Source organism: Odocoileus virginianus, chromosome 13, assembly GCF_023699985.2.
Source record: "Odocoileus virginianus isolate 20LAN1187 ecotype Illinois chromosome 13, Ovbor_1.2, whole genome shotgun sequence".
Taxonomy (NCBI): Eukaryota; Metazoa; Chordata; class Mammalia; order Artiodactyla; family Cervidae; genus Odocoileus; species Odocoileus virginianus.
Window position 1 is genome coordinate 14,519,658 of NC_069686.1, and position 26,672 is coordinate 14,546,329.

General features: G+C 49.5%; 2 protein-coding genes across 8 annotated transcripts; both read right to left on the minus strand.

Annotated features, from left to right (window-relative positions):
* Nucleotides 1-1,345: 1,345 nt before the first annotated feature.
* HOXD1 (homeobox D1) lies at nt 1,346-3,541 on the minus strand. Its single transcript, XM_020886151.2, has 2 exons — nt 2,795-3,541; nt 1,346-2,433 (listed from the first exon to the last, which is right to left on the minus strand). Exons 1-2 carry the CDS (start codon nt 3,432-3,434, stop codon nt 2,099-2,101), a joined length of 975 nt encoding a protein of 324 aa, XP_020741810.1. The 5' UTR covers nt 3,435-3,541; the 3' UTR covers nt 1,346-2,098.
* Nucleotides 3,542-11,859: 8,318 nt separating this feature from the next.
* HOXD3 (homeobox D3) lies at nt 11,860-22,224 on the minus strand. Of its 7 annotated transcripts, none has more exons than XR_011490937.1 (4): nt 15,490-16,017; nt 14,707-14,880; nt 12,579-13,539; nt 11,860-12,409 (listed from the first exon to the last, which is right to left on the minus strand). XR_011490937.1 is itself a non-coding variant. In XM_020886148.2 (3 exons), exons 1-2 carry the CDS (start codon nt 22,218-22,220, stop codon nt 18,812-18,814), a joined length of 1,305 nt encoding a protein of 434 aa, XP_020741807.2. In that variant the 5' UTR covers nt 22,221-22,224; the 3' UTR covers nt 11,860-12,409; nt 18,513-18,811. The 7 variants fall into 7 exon arrangements, 1 of the variants encoding a protein (XP_020741807.2); XR_011490934.1 differs by having other exon boundaries at nt 12,579-13,570; nt 15,490-16,016; XR_011490935.1 differs by having other exon boundaries at nt 12,579-12,840; nt 13,466-14,880; nt 15,490-16,013.
* Between the last annotated feature and the right edge of the window lie 4,448 nt (nt 22,225-26,672).

Sequence of the window (26,672 nt, forward strand, 5' to 3'; positions counted from 1 at the left end):
GAAGCCCGGAAGTAGCTGTGGGCAAGCAGATCACAACTCTTTAACAAGTCCTTTCAAATTACTACAGAGCTCAGAGGGGGGGCTGTTATCTCAAACAAGATCTGATTAGCATCAGGTTAGTGATGGGCAGATGGTGAAACATAAGAATAATATTGACAGACCTGTTTTATAAATGGTATCTTTCCCCCATAATCAGCTGAGTTTGTTAGTTGATCATTTTATTTCTTCAACTCCATCAAACTTTGGGTCCAATGGACAGGAATTTAAGTGTAATTTCAATCTTCTAAGACAATGACACTATTGTTTTATAGAGAAAGTATTTCTCCACAATTATTGGACTTCTGAATTATTGGCTTTAAGTACTACACTAGAATCTAGAAATTCAGTTAAAAGGAGAGCTGATGCTCTTAGCTGGATTCTTGCGGGCCTTTCAGTCAAACTAGATAGAGAATTTAGATATGTCTATAACTTATGAAGTGAGAAAAATGAACTGCCCCTCCACCCCACACAACTGTCCCAAGCATCCGCTTGATTTTGTGTATTAACACCAGAGTTTTTCAAGTAATATTGTGTTTGGTTACATAAAAGCCTACTCAACCATGGATGATTTCTGGTGGGAACTGGGGGGCTGGATGGAAATAAGGTAAGAGGCTTTTTTTTTTTATCACATACCTTCTTGCCAACTTTCAATTATTTTGTGCCTGGGGTACTCCTTCAAAAAAATTCATTTGAAAATATATAATTAAAAAAATGAAAAAGCAGAAAGGTACCTCTATGTTCTTATAAGGTTAAACACATAGTCTGGGTTAAAGGAAGTGGAAAACTTGACTACTATACTAGCCTCTCCCTGCCACCTCTGTAATTCTTGACTTTGAAAATGAGAATTCAGCCACTGAGGCTTTTCGATGTGCAGCTGCCTTTCTCAGAGAACACTGACCAACTAACAAAGTCTTCAAGTTGTCTTTCTTCTTCCTTTTGTGAGAGCAGAAGACAAAAGGACAAGGAGATGTCTCTTCAGTGTCTCCTTAGCTATACATCACCCCCACAGTGGACATCTAAACTTAAAAGTGCAGTCCACATATTCACCATAAAACTTGGGCACTTAAGGTAAGCAAATACTTCTATAGTTACTTGGTATATTGGGCAGAGTTAGGTTTTTCCTCCCTTAAACTACTCAGATAATTGTCCCTAACTAGTTTGCATAAACAGCCTTCAAGAAGTGTTGTTTTTTAAAGTTACCAGCCTAACAAATTTCCATAGCAGAATTCCAAATAGAAGAAACTGAATCAGCTTTAAAGAAAGACCATCAAAATAAAGGAGTAAAAGGAAAAGCAGAAAGTGGCACATTCTGTAATTTTTATTACCAAAAAAAGTTCAAACCATTTACATGCTGACATTAAATGCCATATGTAAGTTCACTACAAGCAAACTTCTTTAAAAATATACATACTGTATATATTTACATTCAAGTTTGAGTAACTGGTGTCAAGGTATAGTTCAGGATCTTTACCCACCCTGTGCATTTCTTCAGCCACTAACTAAACAGAGATTGTATCTTCACTTAGGCACCTGGAGAGGTAGAAACTGCTTTTCAAGGGGGTGGGGAAGGGGGGATATAGTGCAGATGTGAGGATCACGGTTGAAGCAGCTTATACACCAAGGAGGCCTTAAGTATAACTAGCTTTGGTCATCAGAAACTGAATCCATGTAGCCTTGTCTTTTAAATTAAAACCAGATAAAACTTTGGGTAGATGCTCTTCTGAGCACATCAGGGGGCTGGCAGTTAGCAAGGAATGCTCTGCCACTCTGCACCGAAAACTGCACATGACTAAGTTAGGCAACATAGCAGAAGGGCTGGGCACCTCTTCCCTGATAAGACACAATTAATACACAGATGAGGGGCTTTAGAGACTTCAAATTAACATCTGTACACCCACAGCCCGGAACTCAGAAGCCACCAAGATATTTCCTCTCCCAAGTGAAACCGCTCTTATTTCCACCGTGCCCACCTCCATTCCAAACAGCTAATAAGTCCAGAGAGGGGTGAGGTGGCCTAAGAGTTCTGCAGCCCACAGTTCCTCAGCGACGTGACTAAACCTCAGGATGGTTCCTGGGCCTGAGAGGGGCTCCCCGGGTTCTTGCCAGACTTGGCAGGGCTCGTTCCTGAGAGGGGAAGCTGGAAGGAAGCCACGAGGGTGGCCGAGGGCAGAAGCCCTTCCCGTTCCCTTTTCTTCTGTTTCATCCTGCGGTTCTGGAACCAGATTTTGACTTGCGTGTCATTCAGTTGCAATGAGTTGGCTATCTCGATGCGTCGGGCCCGAGTTAAGTACTTATTGAAATGAAACTCCTTCTCCAGTTCTGTCAGTTGCTTGGTGCTGAAATTGGTGCGGATCGCGCTGGAGGGGGTGGCGGCTCCATACTCCGCGAATTTGCCTGCAACGTAAAGACAGGGCGTCGTCAGCGTGGCGAGACGACTCGGAGACGCGACTTGGGAGAGCTTTGGGGCCACACTAGAATCAGAGTCACTGAGCGGCCCTTCCGGGTCTCCGAACACAGCTGTGCCAAGAGAAAAGCTTCACGGAGCGCTCCTTCACGCAATTTTCTCAACCCCTGGCATTGGGGGCACACTCAATGCAATTCGCCTGGTTTAATAATGCCTGGGGCCGCGTTTCCCTCCTAAGACCCAAACTGCCGTCCACAGGGACCGCTGCAGCGCGCCCTCGGCTCAGTTCCTCTGGGCAGGCTCGATCCCCAACCCCAGTCGCGTCCGTCCGTCCAAGGCCCAAGTACTTACTTTTCTTCGGGGCGTTCCTCTTCACTTTCATCCACTCGAACGTGCTGAAGGCGGCGGGGAGGCCAGAGGCTGGGGACGCACACTTTGGGTAGACGCCGGGAGCCGGGGACGCGGTCTGGAAGGCCCCAGAGTGGCCGTCGGTCGGCTCTTTGAGACACGCCGAGAAGGGGCCCGGCTCGCCGAAGGCCGCGTAATCCACCTGGCCACTGAGGAGGAAGGAGCCGCCGCCAGAGAAGACGGCTGAGGTGGCGTAGTGGACGTGCGCCCCGCTGTCGTCTGCCGGCCGCCCGAGCGCGCACGGTAAATCGTACGCGGGCGCGGACCCCGGGAGGCCGTAATCCGCGCCCCCCGCCTGGGCAGGTGCGGCGCCTGGCTCGTAGGCCCCCTCTAGGGGGCACGGCGCGTACGCGGGCGCGGCCGGGGGAGGCCCGGGAGGCTGCGCTGGGGCGGCCGGGGGCGAGGGCACCGCTCGGGCCGCGGCCAGGGGCAGGCAGCTAACGAATGCGCCGTCGCCGCTGCCCAGGGGGAAGGCGGGCTGCAGGACCACGGGCCGGGCGTCGGCGCGGCAGAACTTGGGCGCGAAGCTCAGCAAGTCGCCGCCGTCCCGGCCGCACGACACGTAGTCGAGGTAGGAGCTCATGGTTCCGGCCCACCCACCGGAGCGCGCAGGCCGGGCGTGGGTGCGGGGTCCGCAGGACCGCCGCGCTCTGCGCCGCTCCGCCTCCCCGGTCTAGCCGACCTGTCCTCGCCGAGCCATGGCGAGCCAGCCGGGGGTAAATAGTGGCCTAATATAGGGGCGGGGTGGCCACGTGGCGCCGACCGGCCAATGGGCGCCGTCCCCGCACGGCCCCGGTCCCGACTGGCGCGCGGCTCCACGCGCCTGCCCCGCCGCCAACTTTGCCAAACAGGCTGGAGGCCGCGCCCCGCGCCCGAGCCCGGCCCAGGGGACAGCCTTCTGGCCCTGGGGCTGCTTGGCTAAGGGCGGGGCCTGAGCGCTAAACGCCCGCTTCCCGGACAGGTATTGGGCAGGTTAGGGGCAGAAAAGCTGGAAGGGCCGCTCGGGGGAGGAGGAGAGATGGAGAGGGGGAGAGCCTGTTCTCATACAGCCTGGGTGGCCAGCCCCTCGGGTGTGGATGGTGGGCGCCGTGGTGTGGGAAGGGTTAAAAGGCCCTCCGGAACCGCTTCCTAGCCTCCTCCAGGGAAGGTAAAGTTATTTCTTTTCCCTTTTCCTCTGAACCCTATGTGCTTTCAATGTTCTTGGCACCGGTGATATCTCTGGTGCTCAGACGGTAAAGAATTCGCCTCCAATTCGTGAGACCTGGGTTCGATCCCTGGGTTGGGCAGATCCCCTGGCGGAGGGCATGGCAGCCCACTCCAGTATTCTTGCCTGGAGAATCCCCATGGGCAGAGGAACCTGCAGAGTTACAGGTCATGGGGTCGCAAAGAGTTGGACACGACTGAGCGACTAAGCACGCAAACCTGGAGTAGACGTTTAATTTTCCTTTTCCCCTTATCCCCGATTTTGGGGACATAAATTTGACGCTGTAGGTGCTGTGTAGCTGGGACGGCACAAAATCTTCACTTCTAGGCTAGATTTTCACGTTACTTCGCAGCTTCTTCCACTGCTCCCATTTGTGGTGCCTGAGAAGCGAGTGTTCGAGTGCGGGTTTTGATTTGGACAGAAGATAAAGTTTCTGCCTGTGGGACGTTTAGCAGCTTATCCTCGCGGACTAGTTTGTAAAAGAATCTGCCGTGGGGATGAGTCGCTTGCTGTGCTCCTCTCTGGGAGGTTGGCTCTCGCACCCGTGCTGCGCCCGCTTTTTTAGAGGTACTTTGGCTCCAGGGCGCAAAGGCTTCCCAGGGACCCGTCAGATCTCAGAGGTTTGGACGGGCTTGTGCCTCTAAGCAATTAAAGCTTCTGTTCCATCAGATAAGTGCTGCGTCGTCTCCTGCGAGTGAAATCTGAGGGCTCACAATGTTAATGGGCTCACGTCTTTCCCTTGATAATATGGTTTTGTTTACTGAGTGTAGAGAGACGGGAAATAAAAGTGCAATTGGCACAGGAAATGGGGGGTAGAAGAGTTAGAAAGCTTTGCACTGACAAACTTTCCAACTTCCTTGAACTTTTTTTTTTTTAATGTTTCCTTCTTTGGGGCCCTAGGAAAAGTAACAAGTTAAATAAGTAGATGTTATTTACACACAGCAGTAATGAAAGAGGGTGGTTTCCTAAAAGTCTGTGTGAATAAAGAGCCTACTCTTGGCTTTTTCAAGTGCTCTTAAGAACTTGATCTGTTATAGCCTCTGAGTTATGGTGACCGAGGTTTTATTATTGTTTTACTGATCCACTTGTCATGAAAGAGCGATTGAGCCCTTGCCTAAAATTCCACTCTGAGGAAGTCTGGAAAATAGGAGTGGTTACAGTCCAGGGAGCCAGTTCCTTACAGGGATGTGAACTTGTGAATAAACAGAGAGGCACCGAAAGTGTTAACCACAGTGGTGAGGCTGAAGTTGAGCCTGAATGGGGGAGGGCTAAGCCAGGATGAGAGGAGGTAGGTAGAGGGTGGACACCAAGGAATGAGCACCAAGCTGAAGAGGTCTAGGATTCCTGCACTGCTGAAGTGCTTGGGTTTAGCTGGGAAATAAAATTCTGGGCTGGAAAATAGCCCTTCAAGCTTGATATTGCTACTTCAATTATCTCCTGTAGCCAGTCACACAGCAAAGGGCCTACATAATTTTTATTTTCTAAATAGTTTTTTAAAAGAAAAAATTAAGGCTCTTCTCTGGCACCTTGGCTGGGGAATAATAGACCTCTTTGGAGCTAACTCAGGCTTCAAATATATAGGCATTTCTTCACTGTCCTCCTTCTGTACCCTTAATGCAAAAGTATCAGTAGGTCACAATGTCCCTTAACCCCTCACTGGCTAGACTTCAATTTTTACCAGTTTTTACCAGCATAATGTCTCAGCTCTCACACTCCTGTCTCAAAACTAGAAGACCCAGTCTCAGATGGTACTCATCTGATCACAGCTCCTAGGTCCAGAGGCCCAAGAGGGTCAAGAAGGAAGGGTGGCCTTGTCAACTTCTCTGGAGAAAGACCTCCAGCCCTCTGCAACCCAGGTGGAGGACAGAAAACCATTGTCTGGCAAATATGCCCCAAACTTATCAAATTAAGTGCTTTTTCTCTAAGGTTTCAGGAAAAACAGGCAGCCTAGATGCCTTGGCAACTGTCATTTCAACAAAGACTGGGTTTTTGCTGCTAAGCGTTTGGAACAAAGGTTGGGTCCTGCATGTCACAGTTAAGTACTGACTTTGTTGCACCCATGAGCTGCACATGCTATTCCCCTGAAGTGAAATTTGGGAGATTGAGCTTTACTGAGGGAAGAAAACGTCCTGAAAGGGACATCTAAAATTAATAATCTAAAAATTAGATTTTAAAAAGTGTATCATTTTAACAACTGTGGATGAGAGTGAGTAGGTGGGGTTTTCAGTATTTGTTCAGACCCAGTAACAGGTCCCTGATAATTGCATGCAAAGAGCTATATTCTATTCATCCTTCTCTCTACTCCCTTTAATCTCCCATCCTTTGGCATATACTACACCCTGGGGCTCAGAGTTGCCGTCTCCACTCCTGGGCTGTTCTGACTTGCTCAGGATGAAAGTCAAGAGTTTGGTTATCTCAGACTCAGATTCAATAAACATTTGCCAAAGACCTACTGTGTAAGAACTTTTTGTTAGGGGAGGGTTAGGCTAAGAAAAAAGATATTCTTAAACCAAAGGAACAAGGAATTCGTTTTTGACATATGTTAGCTATGCTATAAATCTCCTCTTGGAAAATTTGAATCTATAATTTTCTCAGGAGATGTTGGAAGGTATTATCAGGGTAATTGTATATATAAAGATGTGAATATAGGATATTTTGAGTACCTTTAAAATTTGTGTCCTAGAAGTTCACAGAGTATAGAAGAAACATCTTAAGGATTTTATTGCTTGTTCCCAAGGGTCACTTGCCCTGCTGGGTCCTGGTGCTGTGAGTTCTCAGCAGGAGGCGGCAGCCTAGGGGCCTGACTGCCAGGTTGTGTTTGATGTAGGAATGCTTTGAAATCTCTCCCATCTTACTCACCACAGCAGTCACCCCCAACCACCCCCGGGGACTACCTTTCTCTCTGCCATTCAAACAACAAGCTTCTTTCTGCAGACAGAGCAGTGGAGGCTGGCAGTCTAGTCTTCTGTGTGTTTACAGTTGTTCCTGAAAAGCCTCTTACAATCCTTCTTCACAAGTCCCATTGTGTTATCCCTTTAAGATGCTTGTGTGTGCCTGCTAAGTCATTTCAGTCCTGTGCGACTCTTTGCAACCTTGTGGACCATAGCCCCCCCCCCAGGCTCCTCTGAGCATGGGATTCTCCAGGCAAGAATACTGGAGTGGGTTACCATGCCCTCCTCCAAAGGATCTTCCCAACCCAGGGATCAAACCCACTTCTCCTGCGTTGACAGGTGGGTTCTTTACCACTAGTGCCACCTGGGAAGCCCAGGGATGCTTGAACACAGGCAAACTCTTGGCTTCACAGTCCCAAAGGACAGAAAGGCTCTTGCTTGTTGGGATAAAAAGTGGGGTTGTCTTTTCTCTTAAGAAAGATTTGTAGTTCTCTGCAGCATCTTTCTATCCTAAGATAGGGGTAGAGATGAACAGGATCCTAAAGATAAGAATTCAAAGCTTGTCGGAAGTCTGATACCATGACCCTCCCTGAGGGAAACAGTCTAGTGTGCTGACTTTTCCTAGAGCTTTGTGAAAGGCTTGTGGGTCAAGCCCGTCCCTGACACATAGGAGGCATTCAAGAAATGTTTGTTGGGCAGAAATGAAAATGGACAGAACGATGTGTCTTCACCATGACCAATGTTGGCTAAAGGATATCCTTAGATTACTGGCTCCTAGCACCACTTCAGGTGAGTAGGAATCACCAGAGAAGCTAGTTTAAATGTGCAATTTCCTTAGCCTTTCCCCACCCCCACTGAGCTTCTAATACAATAGGTCTGACTCAGGAATCTTTCTTTTTAATGAATCTGTTGAATGATTCTAAAGCAGTATTCTTCAGAACCACACTTTGAAAATGTCTGCTTTAGGGGCTGGGCTAAGGGGCAGTGTGGGGAGACAGGATAAATCTTGACCAGCGCGTTGAGAGCTTATGGCTAAATGGAGCAGGATTATACCTGAAACTGATCCAGAAGCCCATTGGGAGGCAGAGGAGGAGAGATCAATGTCAAGATCAAACTTAAGTCTGGTTAGACTGAAGTTCCAGAAAATGTCCTTAAAAGGTAGTCGGTAGGAGTATCCCAAGTTTTGCTGACAAAATAGTGCTTTGAAGAGAGCCAGCTCACTTCTTGCCACTTCCCTAACTTGACTTTGAGAATGAAGTGGAGTAGGAAGTGAAAGAAAGGGATTTGTCACTCCCAATCCCTTCAGAGGGAGCTGAGTGGTTCTGGAAGCAATGGGAAGAAGGAAAGTAGGAATGGGGATCTTAAGAGAGAGAAGCCAGCTCTCATTTCCTTTCATCTCTCCCAAATGGTCTGGAATGAGCATTTAAGCTCTCAGGATCCAAAGGGGGCCACTGTCCCTTGGCCTAAGGTGTAACTCTTACTGTGGCTAAAGATTGACCTTTCGCAGCATAGGATGTCAATGCTAAAAGACCCCTTAGAGAGAGAAGTGACATCAAACCTGTTATTTTAGTGGGGAAGCTACTTTATTTACTCAGAAGTTAAAAGGCCAAGCCATCCTGCAAAAGATGAGGGTGGCCACTGGGGTCTCCTGCGTCTCTAGTCTGCCAAGAGCAGAGTCAGGCAGCCCTCCTCTACACAGTGGTGACCTCCATGCTGAGCGACTGAGCAGCGTTCAAGGAGACCACACAGCCAGCGGGCTGACTGGCTGCAGCCCTCCCTTTGCCATTTGTTTGCTAAACCTGTGCCCTAGACTTTGAGGCCCCACCTTGAGCTGCTCCAGCTAGAAAGGGTAGAACTGAGCCTAGGTCCCTACACCCTCCATGAAGGTAAAGGATCCCCTCATTTCCTGTTCAACTGATAGGCATCAGGGTCCTGAAGATAAAACAAGAGGTATCCTTAGGTTAATATAGTTCGATGCTGCTAAGTCGCTTCAGTCATGTCCGACTCTGTGTGACCCCATAGATAGCAGCCCACCAGGCTCCCCGGTCCGTGGGATTCTCCAGGCAAGAACCCTGGAGTGGGTTGCCATTTCCTTCTCCAACGCATGAAAGTGAAAAGTGAAAATGAAGTCACTCAGTCATGTCCGACTCTGTGATGCCGTGGGCTGTAGACTACCAGGCTCCTCTGTCCACGGGATTCTTCAGGCAAGAGTACTGGAGTGGGTTGCCATTTATATGTGTGAACATGCAAAAGTACACCCACGTCAGTTAAACTGATCTTTGGGGCTTTCCTGGCAGCCTAGTGGTGAAGACCCCATGCTTCCACTGAGGGGTCTTGGGTTTGATCCCTGGCCGGGGGAGGGGGGAGGGTAGGTCCCACATGCCAAGTGGTACGGCCAAAAAAAAATTTATGCTAATTTTTTTGCTCTTTTATCTTTATTGTAGCTATTTAGTTTAAATTTATGTGATTCAAGATTCAAAGGGTACAAAAGGGTACCCTTTCTTTCTCCTACCTCTGTCCCCAGCCACCTAGTTCTCCTTCACATGAACACCAATTTTATGAGTTTCTTCACCAATTTTACGAGTATATCTTTCCAGAAATACTTTCTACTTCACAATTATAGATAGATAAATATCTAGAGATATATCTCCCCACATTTTTATATAAACGATAACACAAGACTCTTCTGCACCATGCTCCTCCCCATTATAGCTTGAAGATCCTTTCTTTCTACTTTATTTTTACACCTTTATGCTGTTCTACTATATACATCTACCACAATTTATTTAGCTAGTCCCTTATTAGTGGGCATTTATTTATTTTCAACTTTTTGCCCATTAGAAAGAATTCCTAGACATGAAATTACCGAATCTAATATATGTGCACTGGCAATGTTTTTAGCAATGTTTTAGCACTGGCAATGTTTTAGCAATTGCTAAATTGCTCTCTTTAGAAGTGAATCAATTTATACTTCTACAGCAACATATGAGAATTCCTGTTTCCTCATGTCTTTTAGAAGTCAGTGGGATATTAAAGATTTTATTTTTGGCAATCTAATAAGTGAAAGATAATACCTTTTACTTACCCTTATAGCACCTCCAAAAATGTCATTCTTCTTTATCTTATTTGATCCTATTATAATTCTGTTTTACAAATGCTAATAGTGACACAGAAAAAAAGAAACAACTTACTGAAGTCAGGTTGAATATAAATGGCTAGGGTCAGATGTTCAGCACTTTCCTATACAACACTGTAACACAAGGAAGCCTAAGATTTAAAGAGAATGGGTGACTTCAAGCATTCCCTGAAAGACACATGGTATAAAAAAGTACAGAAGCTTTCAGACATCTCTTAGAGGCCGCCTCTTTAGTGGTCTGATACCAAGACCACATTTCTGCGTGTTCCCCTGGAGAGCTTCCTCTGGAAGCTGAGGGACTCTGATTAGCAATCTGATCTGACCCAGTCCTGAGCATTAGCTTGAATTCAGTATCTGGGAAGCAGTAGGATGTTGTTTTTAATTTCCCTGAGACTTATTTCTCACTGGCCACCCAGGATCTAAGTATTGATCAGCATGGGGGCGGGGGGGGGGGAGGGGGGAGGTAAGAGGATGTTTTCCCTAGATTTTAGCTTTTTGGAGACCTGATAAAGATAATTCCTAAGCTTGGGAGTGCACACATGCACACTGCTTTACTAATGACAAACCTGTAGATATCTTTATTGACTGTTTCATTGATGATGAAAGTGAAGGCCAGAAAGATTAGGTGAATATCTTAGGGTCACACAGTGCATCAGTTAGCAAAGCAGAAACCAATGAACAGAGACCTAAACCTGAACTCATTCATTTCCCCTGCAGTCTTCTCTTCCCACTTCACTGTTCATTTTGGTGGATAACTGACTGCCTGCTTAGGCTGTCAAAATCAAAACCTAGGGATTAGCATCCACAACTCCTCTTTCACTAATCCAATTGATCACCAAGTCCTCTGAATTCTTCCTCCTAAATGCCTCTTCTCTTCATCCTTACTAAATTACTCCCTCTCTAGGCTGGATTATGGCAGCAAGCCTCCTTCTTTGTTCTTCCCACTTCCTATCTCTCCTTTCTCCCATCAGACACAGTACCCCCTAGAGTCAGCTTTCCAAATATAGATAGCAAATAACCACATGTCCCAGCTTAAGACCTTTAGTGGCGCTCCCTTGTCTACATGTTAAGTCCAGATCCCTTCCGTGGCCCTTACAGCCTCTCTGTCCAGCCAGATGCCTCACTCTGAGCTCCTCTCCTTGTTCTAGGTCCATACCTTGCTCTTTCTTCCCTCCCTGCTTCAGTATGTGCTGCTCTCTCCACCTGGTAGATCCCTCCTTCTTGGGCCTAAAAAATTCCTATACTTCAGGAACCCAAATTCACCTCAGTAGTTTAACTGCCGGAGGAGTTCAGGACACTGTGGAGGCCTTAATGCTTCAGCTTATATCCATCTGAGGAAAATGATAGTAGAACATTTCTCCAGAACAAGCTATTTCCACGCAAGAGGATGGTGAGAGAGAAGAGAACTGAGGGGAGACTGAGAAAGCTGGGATTTTCTGTCCTTCAGAGGCTCTTTACTGTGGGCTGAGACACATTGGGAAACTTCTCATATCACTGAGAACAAAAGTTAAAAAGAGAGGGTAGCCCAGAACTCTCTTAGAATTTGTGACAAAGAGGACAGCAGATGCCACTCAAGAGGGGGTGTAAGAGTGCTTCCCCACCCACTCACCCAGGCCTTCCCGCTGTGAACAGCTCTGACTGAAGCCTGCCCCTCCCCCCAGCTGTGGTCTGCTCCTCTATGAACTACGTTTTCTAAAATGAACCCCCAAGAGCTGAAGTAAAACTACTCCAGGCCTTCCCTCGTATCATAAAAGAGAGAAGAGGCATATCATTATGGTTAGTGTTTTAAGTGTATTTTAATGGTTATTTTAAATGGCATTCAAGTTTAGTTCCAAGTTCAACAGGCGTTCTTAACCTCCCATACAAACAGGAAATAGTCCTGAAGATCAATGAGAGAACTCGTTCTGCGTCTCCGCTGAATTCTGATCCCTCGGGACATCCTTTATTAAACTGTTAGTGTTTGCAAGAACCTTGCCACCTATTGAGGTTTCTTCTCGTGCCCTCAGAGACAGGTTTGTCCCTTTCTGGGGGGACAGCAGCGGTGAAGGGTGTCACTGGGGCAAGCGGGAAGTGCGCGGAGGGGGGCCTGGAGGTGGGGCCGGGACGCTGGGGGACCCGGGCGCCCTGCGTGGCCCGCGGGCGCGGCTGCTGCGGTCCCTGGCGATGGGAGGACGGGGCGGCGCTACCCTCGGGCCTGGCGCGGCAGAGTGCGGGGCGGCAGGTCGCGCCCTCCGTTACCGGTCAGCTTGCGTACCCGCGTCTCCTCCGCTTGCGGTTTCTGGTCGGATCCCAGCTGGCCCGGACTTGCTCCGAAGTAGGCGGAACCGCTGTCGAGCGAAAAGTGCACACCGATGATTGATGAACTCTTAATAGAACTAACCTCGCCCGCCTCCAGCCTAGACACACACGCGGAGCAGGCCTTCACCCCAGCCCCTCCCCTGGCCTCCCCGCGGGCCAGGGGGACGCGGTCGCCAGCCGGTTGGGTGATTAACTCACCGTTTGTCTTTCGGAAAGTGTTCCAGGTGGGTCGGAACACCCTCCCGTCCGCCGCGCCGCCGGGAGAGCGGGTGGAGCGCGCGTCACATGGCGCTGGCCAAGCCGGCCTTTGTGCGGCGCGACTGCCCCACCGCTCCGGAAGGGCGGCGGCTATTGTTCCCCGTGGGGGTGGGAGGCTCTCCGACCCGGGGTCCACGCCGGCCCTCTCTCCAGTGTGCCCCCAGGTTCGAGCCTGGGTAGGGGCCTCCTTTGTGTGTTTTTGCTGGCGACAGAGATGGCATCGTTGCTGCCCCAAGGGGTTAGCAGACTAGGGTGAAGGAGGTCAGTTCTGGCTCTGCCACTGCCTGGAGTTCAACCCAACAGACCCACTTTCCAGGTCATTTGGCCCTCAGGCCCTAGTTGGAAATGGGGAGGGGTGTGGTATTTTAGGGCAGCTTTCCTAACAATAGAGCCATCAAAAGGCCTTCTCCCTGTTTCCTAAGTCAAGGACTCTCATCGCCTCCTTCAAAAAGGCCTTGGTCCAATAGGCACTCGGACGGATTTTAGCCCAGCTTCCCCACCCTAAAACACTGCCTCTGTACCAGGATTCTCCATGCATCCTGATTTCAATTAAGATCTCCTCTTTGGACTCTTACTAATGTTAAAATCCTATTCTCGGTACTTCCCAGGTGGTTCAGTGGTGAGGACTCCGCACTCCCAGTGCAGGGGACCCGGGTTCAATCCCTGGTCAGGGAACTAGATCCCACATGCTGTAGCTAAGACACGGTGCAGTCAAATAAAGAAACCAATAAATGTTTTTTTTTAATCCTATTCTCACGATTTTCCAGATATTATTCTTCCATATAAAATGACCCCAACTAGATATAGGAACCACTCAAGAGACTTACCCCTGGAGGAAGAAATGGCAACCCACTCCAATATTCTTGCCTGGGAAATCCCATGGACAGAGGAGCCTTTGAAGCTACAGTCCATAGAGTAGCAAAGAGTCACGACTGAGCAATGAGCAGGAAGAAGAGATTTTACCACAAGATCTGGGACAAGAAGACTTCTGTAGTATCTCCCACCATGCTGGTCTTCTGGGGACCCTTCACCTGCTTCTGCTACTGTAAATGACTGGACATCCATTAATTTTGGTTCTTCATGTGTGGAAACCTTTTGTACACTGTGCTTCAGAAGACTGGGCCTGGCCTGAAAATGGATCTTTGAATTGTCTTTGTACTTTCCCAACTTGCCAAAGTGAGTATGAGACCTGAGTGAAATGTTTAGGCATGGGCTTTGGGCCAGGCATATAAATCCATTTGGCCAACTCTGGGCACCCAAAATAAAGGGCTTTGTAGCTGGAATAGAAGACAAGGGAGCAGTGATAACTAAAATTTCATCCTCTGAAGATCTTCTCTACCACCAGCATCACCAGTGCAGTAAGTGCAGAGGATTCATCTACCCTATCTTTTTTTCTCTCCATCCAGACCTTCTACAAGAGAGATCTAAGAGAGCCAGTCCTCAGAGGTGGTATGGGTGCAGCTGGCGACTCAGTCTCACTTCCCTGTGCCCTAAGTGTTAAGGGATAGGCCCGCTCATCCAAGCCTAGCTACACCCCCGCTATGGGAAGATGCAGTTCCCTGAAGTAATCAGACTATAGGCCTGTGGGAACTGGAGCCTTCTGTCTCTCTTTTTATTTACTTAATATGAACTTCTGTTCATCCTGTTCTTTTCCTACAGTTTCTGAAAGAAGGACCAGAGTAATGCCAAGAGTTGCCAGATGAAGAGGACCTTCCTAGATTCTGTAACTGAGATTAACCCATTCTTGACTTTAGGAGGCAGTTTCAACTAATTCTCGGGATAAAGTCAAAACAGGCCTGGGATGTCCCTTGAATATCCATGGTGTAAACAGGCTTCTGGCTCCTCCAGGTCAAGCAGAGAAACAGTTTTAGAATGTTTGGTTTCTCCTTTGTTATTCAAACATACACCCACACACACATCCTCTTCACCCTCCCTAGTGAAAAACCTCAACAGATGGGGAGCCTAGGTGCTCAAGCCTGCTGGCTGAGAAGATCACTTCACTCAAGGGTCAGTTGGCTGGTACAGAATGGGGGAGGGAGAGGGATGAATAGCTAGTATGGTTAATTACCATGTTTAAAATACTCCTTACAGATACAAGTTTAAAAAATGCTTTTCAGCAAGGTTAGCAGCCTTTGGGACCTGGGAAACCAATTTGGCCGATGTCTCCGAGAGGGACTAGGCTTGCGGTTGCACCAAGGGGCAAGTACTTGCTCTGTATTCTCTCCCTCTCTTATTTGAAAGCCTGTACAAAGAAATGGTACAAATGGATAGTTAACATAATGATTCCATCTGCGACGGATTTTTCTCTGTGAGGTCCTTAGATAAGGCTGAGGTCTGAAAACCAGGAGGTAGAATGTGTTACCGCCCTTTCTTGCCACCTTTCCTCTGCAACTTCCCCATCCGCTTGGCTAAGTCAGTAGGGTTTTCTCACTCCACTGCAGGCTGGGTCCTGAGTTTCTCCTTGGTAGCCAGGGCAGGCTCTCCCTGTGCCTAAATCTTTTCCCACCCCCAGCTCTCATTCTGCAGCTGGTCATTCCAGCTACTTCATCTCAACCCTGCTTTAATTCACGTTTGATTGGCAAGACGGACCAGGGGGCTCCCAAATGACTTCCACCCCCATCCATAGGCCTGGGCTTGGGGCCCTAACCCCTTTCTTCAGGTCCCCAGAGAATCGCGCACAACCTCCCTGATAAAACCTCCCTCCAATGGGTCTAAGTGGGGGGCGGGTGGAGGGGGACCAACAAGGGCAGAGCCGGCCACGGCCAGAGCCAAAGAGCCATTTCCTCCCCTTGGGCAAAGGGGGCTAGCCTCCCCGAGCCCAGGGCCCGCAACGAGGCCGGCCCCTCCCCACCTGCGGGTGTCGGACGCCTTGCCGCCTTTGTGCAGCCTCCCCGCCGCGGGTCCCGTGGGAAGCCGCGCTCACAATGGCGCCGCTGCTCCCGGATCCCTCGACCCAGCAGCGCCCGGCAGCGAGGGGCCAGCAAGCAGCCTCCTCGAGGCCGTGGTGAGCTCCCCACGGAGCCCGCCCGCCGCTCCCGGGAAGAAGCCTCGGTCTGCAGTGGCGGTGTCCTTCCGCTGCAGACGTGCCCCTTCCCGCTGCAGGTCCTCCGCGGGAGAAGGAGCGGCCTGGGCCTGGGGCGCCATTGCCGGGCCCGCGCTCCCCTCCCCCCGTCCTTTCTCTGCCTTCCCGAGACCCGAGAGGGGGAGGCGGGCGCCTCCGCTGATAGAGCAGCTATTGTGACCTTCCCTCGCGGAGCGGGAACCCAGCCGGCTGCGCACCCCCGGCGGTGGCGGGGGAGGAGGAGACTGTGTGCGCAAACCTCGGGCCGCGGAGGGGGGTGGCAGTGGGAAATAAAGCTTTGCAACCTCGGGCAGTTGGGCCCTTCAGAGGGTGTTTGGTTGTGTTTAGACTCCGGTGCTTCCTAACACTAATTGCAGCTCAAAAAGAGCAGAATTTATGGCGAAGGCCAAGGCGGCTTGTTTATAATTCATGCAGTTTTAAATGGCTGTGCGCGGGCTCCGCTCTCGCCCTGGCTGGCGGCCGCGCGGGAAGGGCCTTCCCAAGACTGGCCGCCGCCCCCACTCGCGCCGGGAGCGACCGAGTGTGGTCATCACATGACGCTCACGCCAGGGGCTGGAATGCAGCCATCCGAGTCGCTCCCGGAAGCCTCGGGGAACCTTTCTCCAGAGGTGGGAGAGGACTCCCACCCTGCTAGCGAGGGGGTGCTTTGGGGCCGGCTGCAGCTGCTTGGAGAGGGAGCTCCCAACCCCGCGCTTCTTTGGAGCCTGAGTGTGAGAGGAGGCTGATGTCAACCGGGCCAGACACCGTTTAAAATCTAATCCATGAAACCCTAAGCCGCAGATGACACTTGGGGCCTTGCAGACACCCGCAGACTCAGCAGATACTCCTGCGGTAACACACCGCGCTGGAAAACGCCTGGAGCCGTGATGCATTATGTATTTTTATTATTATTTATGGTAGGAAGAGGAGATGAGGGGAAAACCAGGCTGAATCTAAACAGCCTGACAATTCATCTATTTAATATTTAGCCAGTTAAGAAAGGTGGTTGTAATCCCTGCAAGGCAGCAAGCTCTCCTTTGATTTCCCTAATAGCTTTAAAAAATAATTTCTTACAAGACAATTAGAAATTCTGCCTATGGATGCAAATTTCATAGAAAAACAATTTTAAGCCTTGAACGTGGGTAAAATATCCCTTCGGTTGAAGTCATTTATTCTTTTGATACACTTCTACAACATGTATACTTTAAACCTGCTCAGATAAAGTGAAATTTAGCAAAAAGGATAATTCCCTCCCGCCCCCAATCTAACATGCCATTTTAAAAACAGCACAAAGGAACAAGGAAACTAAATATTATTTTGAGCCATCATTATTTAGCGAAACACAAACATCCAAATAGAAACGATTGTTGTTCCACCAGAAGATTTAGAAGTTAAATGATTTCCACACAATAGAAATTTCACCTCGTGTCACCGGGGATGTAGTAGGACTTGCATTATTTGTCAAACCAAATAGAGATGCGTGGGCCGACTTTGCTGAAATACAAAAGAATGAACCTTATCTGAAGGCGTTTTCCGAGTGCCTCCTCCTAGAGAAGCCGGTGTAAGCAGTCCGCCCCAGTTAAAACCACGCTAATATTTACAAAACGGTTATAAATCCTCGGAGACATTTTGCCCATTTTGTACAAGGAAACAGGAGTAAACAAAGTGTTTATACTTATTATGTTCCATTAATGAAACTTATTACTTTACATCGTGGGGAACGTTTGTTTTCTTAGAAATGAACCACTGATTTCTATAAGGAAAAAATCGTGAGGGCATTTCCGACAGAAAAAGCTTAGGTGCATGGCTTCGAATGATCGTTTCTTTTTCTGCATCTTAGCTTTTTCATTGTTCAATTCTTCTTATGACTTCTCTTGTATCTTTTCTTTGATTGTCAGTTTTCTTTCAAAGTTGGGTTTTTTTTTTTAACTACTTAATGCAGAAAAGTGAGCTCTGGCCTCACCAATGTAAGTGCAACCTAGAAAGGTGGATCTGTATCTAGAAAGAGGGCGGTAGAAACAGTAAAACAGGCAGCAGAGAAACACCCTACCCAGATCATTCCACCCAGAACATTTCTAGGTTTGCATCTTCAGATATTGCACCCTCTGAAGTCAATAGCTAGGAAGTAATCAAGTATTCCCCAGAACCAATTTGTGTACTGGATTCCAAGTAAGTGGAAACAATGTTTCACAAGGTTAGCCTATTTGGGGGGGGGGGGGGTTCCTCTGGGATTGTGCACAAGATAAAGGCAGAATGATCTACTTGCAAGTGTGCGTGATTAACACAGATACACTTCCGACTGAGAAATTTTTTATTCTAAATATTTGCTCAAATAGTACCAGACAATTTGAAATCAATAAACTGTGGCGAAGGCTGTGGTTGTTGGGAAAAGAAAAACGGGTGTCGTGCCACGCCATGGGGCCTCCTGACTCTACCCGTGAAGGACAATTTGCGATCTTAATCCTTTACAACTACAAACACCAGCCACGGGTTACAACTGTTCAAAACTACTCTCTCAACTAGTTCAGACCAAGGGGACTAAAGAGGTGATATGTGGCCCCCCGCAGCCCGGGAGCGCGTTCCTAAAGTAGGCTGGAGAACTCTACGAATATACACATAAATACATTAAGACGAGGATAAATAATCAAGAAAACGAAATGACTCGCTTCAAATAATAAATACAGATCGTTGAGTCCGATGCAATTCTTATGGGACGGGAAGAAGCATATAAATTAAGGTCTCCGCAACTAAACCAGACGCGGGCTAGGCCCGGACCCTCTGCGAGGCGCGCCGCCGATGGATCTCAGACTTACCTTCGGGACACCATTACCAGATTAGAGTCCCTCGGTCCGCAGTATGTGGCACGGTCAGGTTTAACAGCGGGGAATCCTTGCGGCTGATTTACGGCGAGTCACCCAAAGCAGGGTGCGCCTGGAAAGGAGGCCCAGGCGCCTGCGCCTCGGCCGCTGTTGGCCCAGAGACCGGGAGGCAGCGGACCGGGCCAGAGCGAGGGAATGGGGGGTCACCGAGCTGCCCCGCGGTCCCCGCCCGCCACCCCCGCCACCAAAGCTAAAGAGGTAATCGCGCCTCGAGTTCGGGCCGGTGGCGGCCGCTACAGATGCGTCAGTTTGGGGGCCTCGGGCAGGCGTCCCTGAGACGAGTGGTGGGCCGAGAGATCTGTGTAGGTGGGATGAGGGTCACACGGTCCGTGGTGGTGGTTGCCGGGAATCTGCGCGGCGCAACTGTAGTCCACGCTGGCCGAAGAGGGGTGCGAGAGGTGGCCCAGGTTGAAGACGGGCCCGGACGCGGGCGCCATGGAGTCGACGAAGTTGCCGCCCACGTACACCGGGCTGCCCTGCAGGTTGGCGCTGGCGAAGCCGCCGCCGTTGCTCGCCATGGGGTGGGGCTCGAACTCGGGCGCCGCGTAGCGCTTCTGCTGAGGCAAGCAGCTGCTGAGCGGCGCCGTGTAGGCGGCCAAGCCGTACATGTTGGGCTGAGATTTGGCGAAGGCGGGCGGCGAGGGCGCGTCGTAGGCCAGGCCGGGCACGGGTGGCAGCTGGCCTGAGTACGCCACGTGGCCCGCGGCGCCGCCGAGCGGCGGGCTGCCCTCCGGAGACTGACCCGCCGGCGAGTGCAGGATGCCCTTGGCCTTCTGGTCCTTCTTGTACTTCATGCGCCGGTTCTGGAACCAGATCTTGATCTGCCGCTCGGTGAGGTTCAGCAGGTTGGCCATCTCCACGCGGCGTGGCCGGCACAAGTAGCGATTGAAGTGGAATTCCTTTTCCAGCTCCACCAGCTGTGCACTTGTGTACGCCGTGCGCACCCTCTTGGACGCTGGGCCCGGCGGGCTCTTGTCCTCGCAGCTCTCTCCTGGGCCGGGAGGGGAAGAGAGAGGTAGCTGAGCGGAAGATGTGGGGACACCCTGGGCCGTAGAGGGGTGCTTCCCTGACTCCTTCCTCTTCCTCCCCCCTCCCCACTTTAATCCTGGCTGGATCGAGGGAGGGGCGTTAGAGCGGTGAGATTCGCAGAGATTCCCAGAACTCAAAGGCCTACCTATCAGTGGCACCTGAAACTCCCATCTGCCTTCTGAAGTCCAACTCACTCAGCCCACCCCTTCCCCTTCAGCCTAGTCCATCATCCCGTTCCCAAGGCTGAGGAGGAGTTTAATGAGAGACTAGTAGCAGCTGGTAAGGCCTCCCGCTCTGTCAAAGAAGGGCCAGACTTCACTTTGAACACTCCTTCCAACCGCTGCTGCTGGGAAGGTAGGTGGGGGGAATATTGGAGGCAGCCTCAAACTGCCTTGCTCAGAGGCTGGCTCCTGGGCAAAACACCCCAAGAATGGAATGAGGGTGGAGATCTTGGCAGCTCACTCCAGCTCAACTGCACCCATGGGACCAGTACTCAAGTGCAGGGAGGAGACATACCATGAAAATGTAGCCCCAGAGTTTTAGGGCATCCAAGGCCAGGCTGGGCATATTTTGAGTATTGCAATGCTGGGAGCAGCAGCTTCAGCAGTGGTTTCCACCACCCCTGCCACCTCTCAGCAGCTTGTCCACTCCCTCCCTAGGAAGACAAATGGATCTCTCCTGGGAGGGAGGGCCTAGGCCTGCAGCCGGGAAGGAGGGGCAGAAGGAGAAGGAACTTACAGACTTGAAGACACTTTCCCCCTAGGAGCAGCAGCCCCAAAGAGCAGCAGGCAAACCAGAGATCTGATAACAAGCTAACTACATCCCAAGCAAACTACACCTCAAGTTAGCCCTGGACCTGGGAGCAAGTTCATCTACCTGAAGATAAAAAGTGCATCAGAGAACACAAGGCCAGAAAAGTTCAGGAATCAAGCAAGCTGAGCAGAGTGGCAGAAGGTCTCAGAGCTGCTGGTCCTGCCCTTTTTCTTCCACACAGACTAAATGGACCTAGGGAAAATTTTCTCAACACCAGAGGCTCCCTTTCCAGGGAGAAAAACCCAAGGCTTCTCCTGTTCCAGAGTACAGCCTCTTCCCCTAGGATATGTGCCTCCACATTAGGGATTTCCTGGGATGGGGAGAATTGAGTGGGAGTGGCCTGAGATGTGCCATTTGATTTGAGGTTTTGCTTTTTATACGCTTTATTTTGTTTGTTTTGTTGGGGCAGGAGAGGGTTGGCCATGCCTTTCAGCTTGCAGGATCTTAGTTCCCAACCAGGGATTGAACCCATGCCCCTCGGCAGTGAAAGTGCACAGTCCTAATCACTGAACCACCAGGGAATTTCCCAGGTGTGCCATTTGGTAGTTTAGTTATCTTGGGCAAGTGACTTATCTCTAACATTTTCCTTATCTTGTTAAAATGGATGTTTTATTATATACCTACCTCAGAGGGTTCTTTGGAAAATTAGACAGTGCTTGTAAAGCACTTAACATGATTCTTAACATAGTGTTCAATAGCCTTAGTTCTTATTAATTTAAGGGAGTGGGATTCATGTGATATGGGCTACATCACCCCCTGGGCTTGGAGATCATAGTACCTATCTTCAAGTTTTGAAGATCTATTGACTGGAAGGAGTTGAGTTATGACCAGCAGTCCAGACATTAGGGCAGTAGAAGGAAGAGCTGGTCTATGAATAACTTGTGAGACATGTCCAGCAGCAGTGCCAGCAGCCTGGAGTGGACATCAGCACCCTGTCACTGTAGGGATAGGACCACAACCAGAGACACTAAAAAGAAAGAACAGGGAGCTCCCTGGTGGTCCAGTGGTTAGGATTCAGCACTTTCACTGCCATGGCCTGGGTTCAACCTGCAGCCCCAGTCAGGGCACTGAGATCACTCAAGCCATGCAGTACGGCCAACCCCCCCCCCCCCCCCACAATTTCTGCATTGCAAGTTTACACATATGGCCTCCAAAGTTGTACTTCCAGCCCTGAGCCTCTTAATTCCTAAGTGAGCTAGCGTCTTGGGTCAGTCTGGGGGAAAGCCCAGAGATGAGCCCCCTCAGAGGGCTACCTGCAGTGGCACAGCTGTTCTTCTGCTTGGAGTTCTGGCGGGACTCTTTCATCCAGGGAAAGATCTGCTTGCTGATGGTGGCTGAGGAGCCAGAAGCATTGGGCCCACCCTTGGCCTTCTTGGCAGGTACTCCACCTCCAGGGTTGGTGGGAGAGGATGGGGGCAGGGCTGGTGGCGGTGGCGGTGGAGGGGGCTGTGGTGGCTGCTGCTCTGAGTTCAGACCTGGAGGCTGGCTGCCACCACCCCCACCTTGGCTGTTGCCAGTGCCAGGCCTCATGCAGCTTCCATTGAGTTCAGCTGCCTTATGGGCTGGGGCTCGCAGAGGCGCAGAGCTCTGGATGGAGCAGGCAGAGCCTGGGTAATCAGTGTCCATGGAGCTGGCAGCAGCAGGGGTTGGATAAGGCTGATGGGGGGCACTATAGCCATAAGTGTCAGCAGCTTTGCTGTAGCCATAGCCTCCGAAGAGTCCTGGGTTTTCATAGTAAGCAGCCTTCTGCATCGTGTACTCAGGAACCTCCGGGGCCTGCTGACCCTGCTCAAATAACATTGACCACCACTGTCTCCTTCACCACCACCTCCAATGTCTGCCAAATCCTGAGAGAGCTGGGGCAGCCCCAGGCTCCAGATAACCTGCAAAGAAGAAAAGTGAGAGGTCCCAGAGGGACTGTCATTGGCAAGACCAGTCAATACAGAAGGACTAGCCCAGGCTCTCTGCTTCCCACCCACATCATAGTAGGAGGATCTGGGATTTTTATGAAGTTCAACTTATTTGAACCCTTGGAAACATCAAGAGGGATTTCTCATAAACCACAAGAAAAGACTCCCCTTCATCCAAGGGAAAGGGCTAATTTTTTTCCCTAGATACAATTTTCTTTCTCCAAGATTGTCAATTTAGCCTTTGAAACTGCATAGAAAAGCACTTATGGCCTATACATTTTAATGACTGATTCTCTCACTAGACTTTGAGCTTTCTGCAGGTATGAACTGTGTCTTATTCACCTACATATTCCTAACATCCAGCCCAATGCACCACATGCAGTTAAGTGCAGTAAATGCATGTTTAATGAATGAATGGATCAATCAGTTAATCATAGGTCATCCCAGGGATGTGATGGGCAAAAGAAAGCCCTATTAACACTCAGAACAGCTGGCACTCTCAAAAAAAAAGTATCTCCCCCACCTGGTTTCAAAATCACAGCATCTTTCACGGAGGCCCAGATAGTCCACTCTCCGGTGAATGGGTCAGAATCAGCCAGTTAGCACATGGGTCAGCACTGTGAAATCTACTAGGAGATAAAACCCAAGAAGAAGACTTAAAGACTCCAAGAGTTATTTTGAGGCTAAAGAAGTTTCTTCTCTTCTACATTTTTCTAGATGCTTTACTTTGTAGTCCACTACTTTTAAATGGATATCATTGGATATAAGAGATTTAGAATTTGAAATGCATGGAGCATGGGTTAATAAAAAATGCTTTATGCTCTAACTTTATAATTTTAATCCTGCATCCATTGTATGAATAGATACTACTATTCACCTCTGCTCTCAATCAGCCATTCCACTCCACCTCCAACCTACAACCAATGAGAGACCTCTTATGGCATAAGGAAAGGACATAGAATTAGAAGGAAAAAAAAAAAAAACTAAGAAAATGTCTACCCTTTTTGTGTCCTTTGACTCTTGATGGGGTGTTTACCTTCTCACCTACCCCCCTCTCCTTCTGAAAGCCCCTAATGAGTTAAAGTGTAACCAGCACTATTCAACCACTTTCATCTGCTTGATAAAGAAAACTCATTGGTCAGCTCCTAGATCTGAATTCTTGATCTCACCTTTCAAGCAACTCTCCTTCCCCCCAACTCCCTGGTTTCCATCATGGTCATCATGACAGACCACATTATCTAGACACTTATTTGGCCTACTGGATTTGACCATTAGTACTACAACTCCATCCATTCATTTCCCCTCCATTTTCACCACACAACCTAACTCAATTTTTAAAATTCTTCACAGTAGCCTTTATTTGGTAGAATAGTTGCTCATCTTGTTTTAAAATATAAGGAAGCATGCCATTAATCTTGATAAGAGAAGTGCTTCTCAATGAAATAACAGAATAGTCAGATGTAATGTTTTAGGAGTAGTTTCTATTATTGTTCTTAAACGTATGCAGTTAGGATATCTACCAAACAAAGCTGGTCTTAATCCTTCTTTCATTCATTTTCTGTATCATTATCTGACTATTAAAGCTACTGAATATTAAATAAGAAAGCTACATCCTCATTCTGTGACTAATATTTATATGTGTTTGCCCCCAGGCCAAAAGACTACTCTGAGCTTGGTTAGATCTCAGGATTTTTCTGGGATCCTGCTTCCAGTCTTAAACCTTGGTCTCTTTGGATGTCAAAATGGTCACTTTTGACACTCAGACCACCAGAACTCGATGCTGCTTCTGTCATTCCATCTACAGCAGTGGAAGCAAAACACCCCCCCTCTTGCCTCCCATGGTGACCAAGTTTATCTTGATAGGTAGACTAGTCACAGTAAAATAGCCTCTTTAGTAACTGACCAAGTCTTTGAAACAGATGGCTTTACATATATATTTGTTCCTATGGAATATTCCCAGACAAAGCTCTGTGTACAGACCTCAAAAGTGCTAATACTGGGCAGCTCCATGAGTAAGCTTAGAGTCTGTTCTCCCTCTTCTGTTTTCATTGTCTTAAGGAATTTCAAGGGTCACTCCATGATGATCCCCCACCCAAATGTCCATTTCTCCAGAAGCAAGGGCAATAGCTCTCTCCTCACTGAGAAGGACTTTGTAGCCTCTTCCCTCAGCCCAAAATGTAGAGCTCCAAAGAAGTCACCTTTCCTAAAACAGAACCTGAGAATATTGTTACAAAACTGGTTTAAAAAGAAGCAGCAGCTTATTTCTTTCCAGAAATCGCTACTCCTTGTGAACTCTGCTTGAACCTAAGAAGCAGGAACGGGTCATAAATCACTTGGACAATGGTCAACTGTTCAGTGGCTCATCTTTTCGAGCCCCCCTCCCCTTTTAGGGCTTTCTTTTCTCGCCCTTTGGTACCTCTGCTCATTTGGGCCGCAGGACCCAGATGCCTTGGGGTGAAGACTAAGCCGCATAGGGGGAGGGGTGGTGTTCCAAGTCCTCAGCTGCCCTTTCCTCCCCTCCTCTCTTCTCCTCTCCCCCCAAATCCTGCCCCCACCCCTGGCCGGGAACAGCGGCCAAGGCAGACACCCCAGAACCCCGCCGGCGCCATCCTCGGCTCCTCCTAGGGCAGGCGCGCCAAATGGGATCTAGCTGGCTCTTTTCTCGTGGTCCCGGGAAGTTGCCCAGCTCAGCTCGGAGGCCCAACCGCCGGCCGGGAATGCAGGGCCAAACGGTCCTCAGCCGAAAGGGAGGCGGCCTCGGAGCCGCCACCGCCGGATCCCCGCTGCACCCTCTGCGCCTCCGAATCAGCCGAACCCTGATACTTGCTCACTGCACTTAATTCTGCCCGGGATCAATACCTAAATATGATACCGAATAAATAAAAGGCGCTCAAAGCGGCTGGGGGACGGAGTTATTAAGCAGCTGGAGCTCTCACGGTGCATATCAATGCACCTGTCATTGTGGTTTGTAGCAAAATTTATGACTGCGAGCACGGCTGCAGTAAACGCTTCAGTAAGGAATGAAAAGAAAAACACTTCCCAAGGCCCGGCACTTTTCAGAAGTGGAAAACAGGCTCTGCGTAGGAGGAGGCGCAGCAAAAGAATTCCCTGCTCCGCACTTTTCCCGGCCCTGCGCCCGGGGAGTAGGGGGAGTATATAAAGTGGCCTCTGCGGGCTTCTCGGAGCAACTCTGCTTGGCGGCCGGACGTGGGACGCGATGGGCGCAGCCTGGCCAGGGACCGGAGACCTGCCGCCCGCTACAGCCTTGGAGGCCGGAGACTCGCCGGACGCACGGAGGCCGGCCCCGCGCGCGTTCGCCCGCCGCCTTCAGTGGCCGCGCAAAGGGGCTGGGGAGGGAGGCGGCTGCAGTCGCCCGGTGGTTAGACTAGAGCTGCGATCGTCCGTAAAATCAAAGACGGGTTGGATTAGTCTGTGCAACTTGAAAGAGAAGGGGTAGGCGTTGGGGTGCAGGTTGTTTCTATTTTTTTTTTTTTTTAATTTTTCCTCTAAGGTTCGAACTGGTCTGGGCTTCTCTGCTTTACCCGAATCAGGGCCTTGGAAACCCACAGATGTCTTTCTGGCAGACACCAATCTTGCTGGGCATCCCCATTAATTCACTGGAACTGAGCAACGATTCTTCCTTCCCTGCTGGCTTTACTACTTTGGGATTGGAAACGACTGCTTTTCCGATTTGCTAAGAAGGGGCTCTATTTACTGTAGAGCTGGGGCAGCTTTCTGCCCAAGTTCTCCTGATCTCTCAGCCTGAGCTCTTCTGCCCTATGGGAAGACCTGGACGTGCCTTCTAAATCACTCTTCTTTAGCCCAGATAACTCAATGTAATACACCCTGCATTTAAGGCACTGGGCTCACCCTATTAAGGCGCCATAAATTTGAAGACCGATGATCGGTTATCATGTAACCAGCGGCAGTTAACACTGAGGTGATCCACTTCAAAGCCGCCCTTTGTTTTATGTTTTGATGTATGAATCCTGAGATGGCTAATTTGAGTTGCAGGACAAATGGAAGTGTAGTGGAAATTACTTTTAAAAATCACACCACTCACCACAATTTGTGTGTGTGTGTGTTCTCAAATTTTTGTCTCTAACTCTGTAGGCTCTTCAGGTTCCTTTTGATATTCTGTTGAGATGATCTGGAACAAAATGGAAAACTCTCAGCAGTGGCCAGTTCTTTCTTACCAACACATGCGGAGAGACATTACTCCCTTTAAGGGTGTCATAATCAATGTCACTGTTTTATATGGTGTCTGCAGCCACTCCAGGCACCTTCCCCCAGGCAGAAAGGAGACTTGGTTGGCTCCTGGGGAGCAGGTGGCTTTTAACAC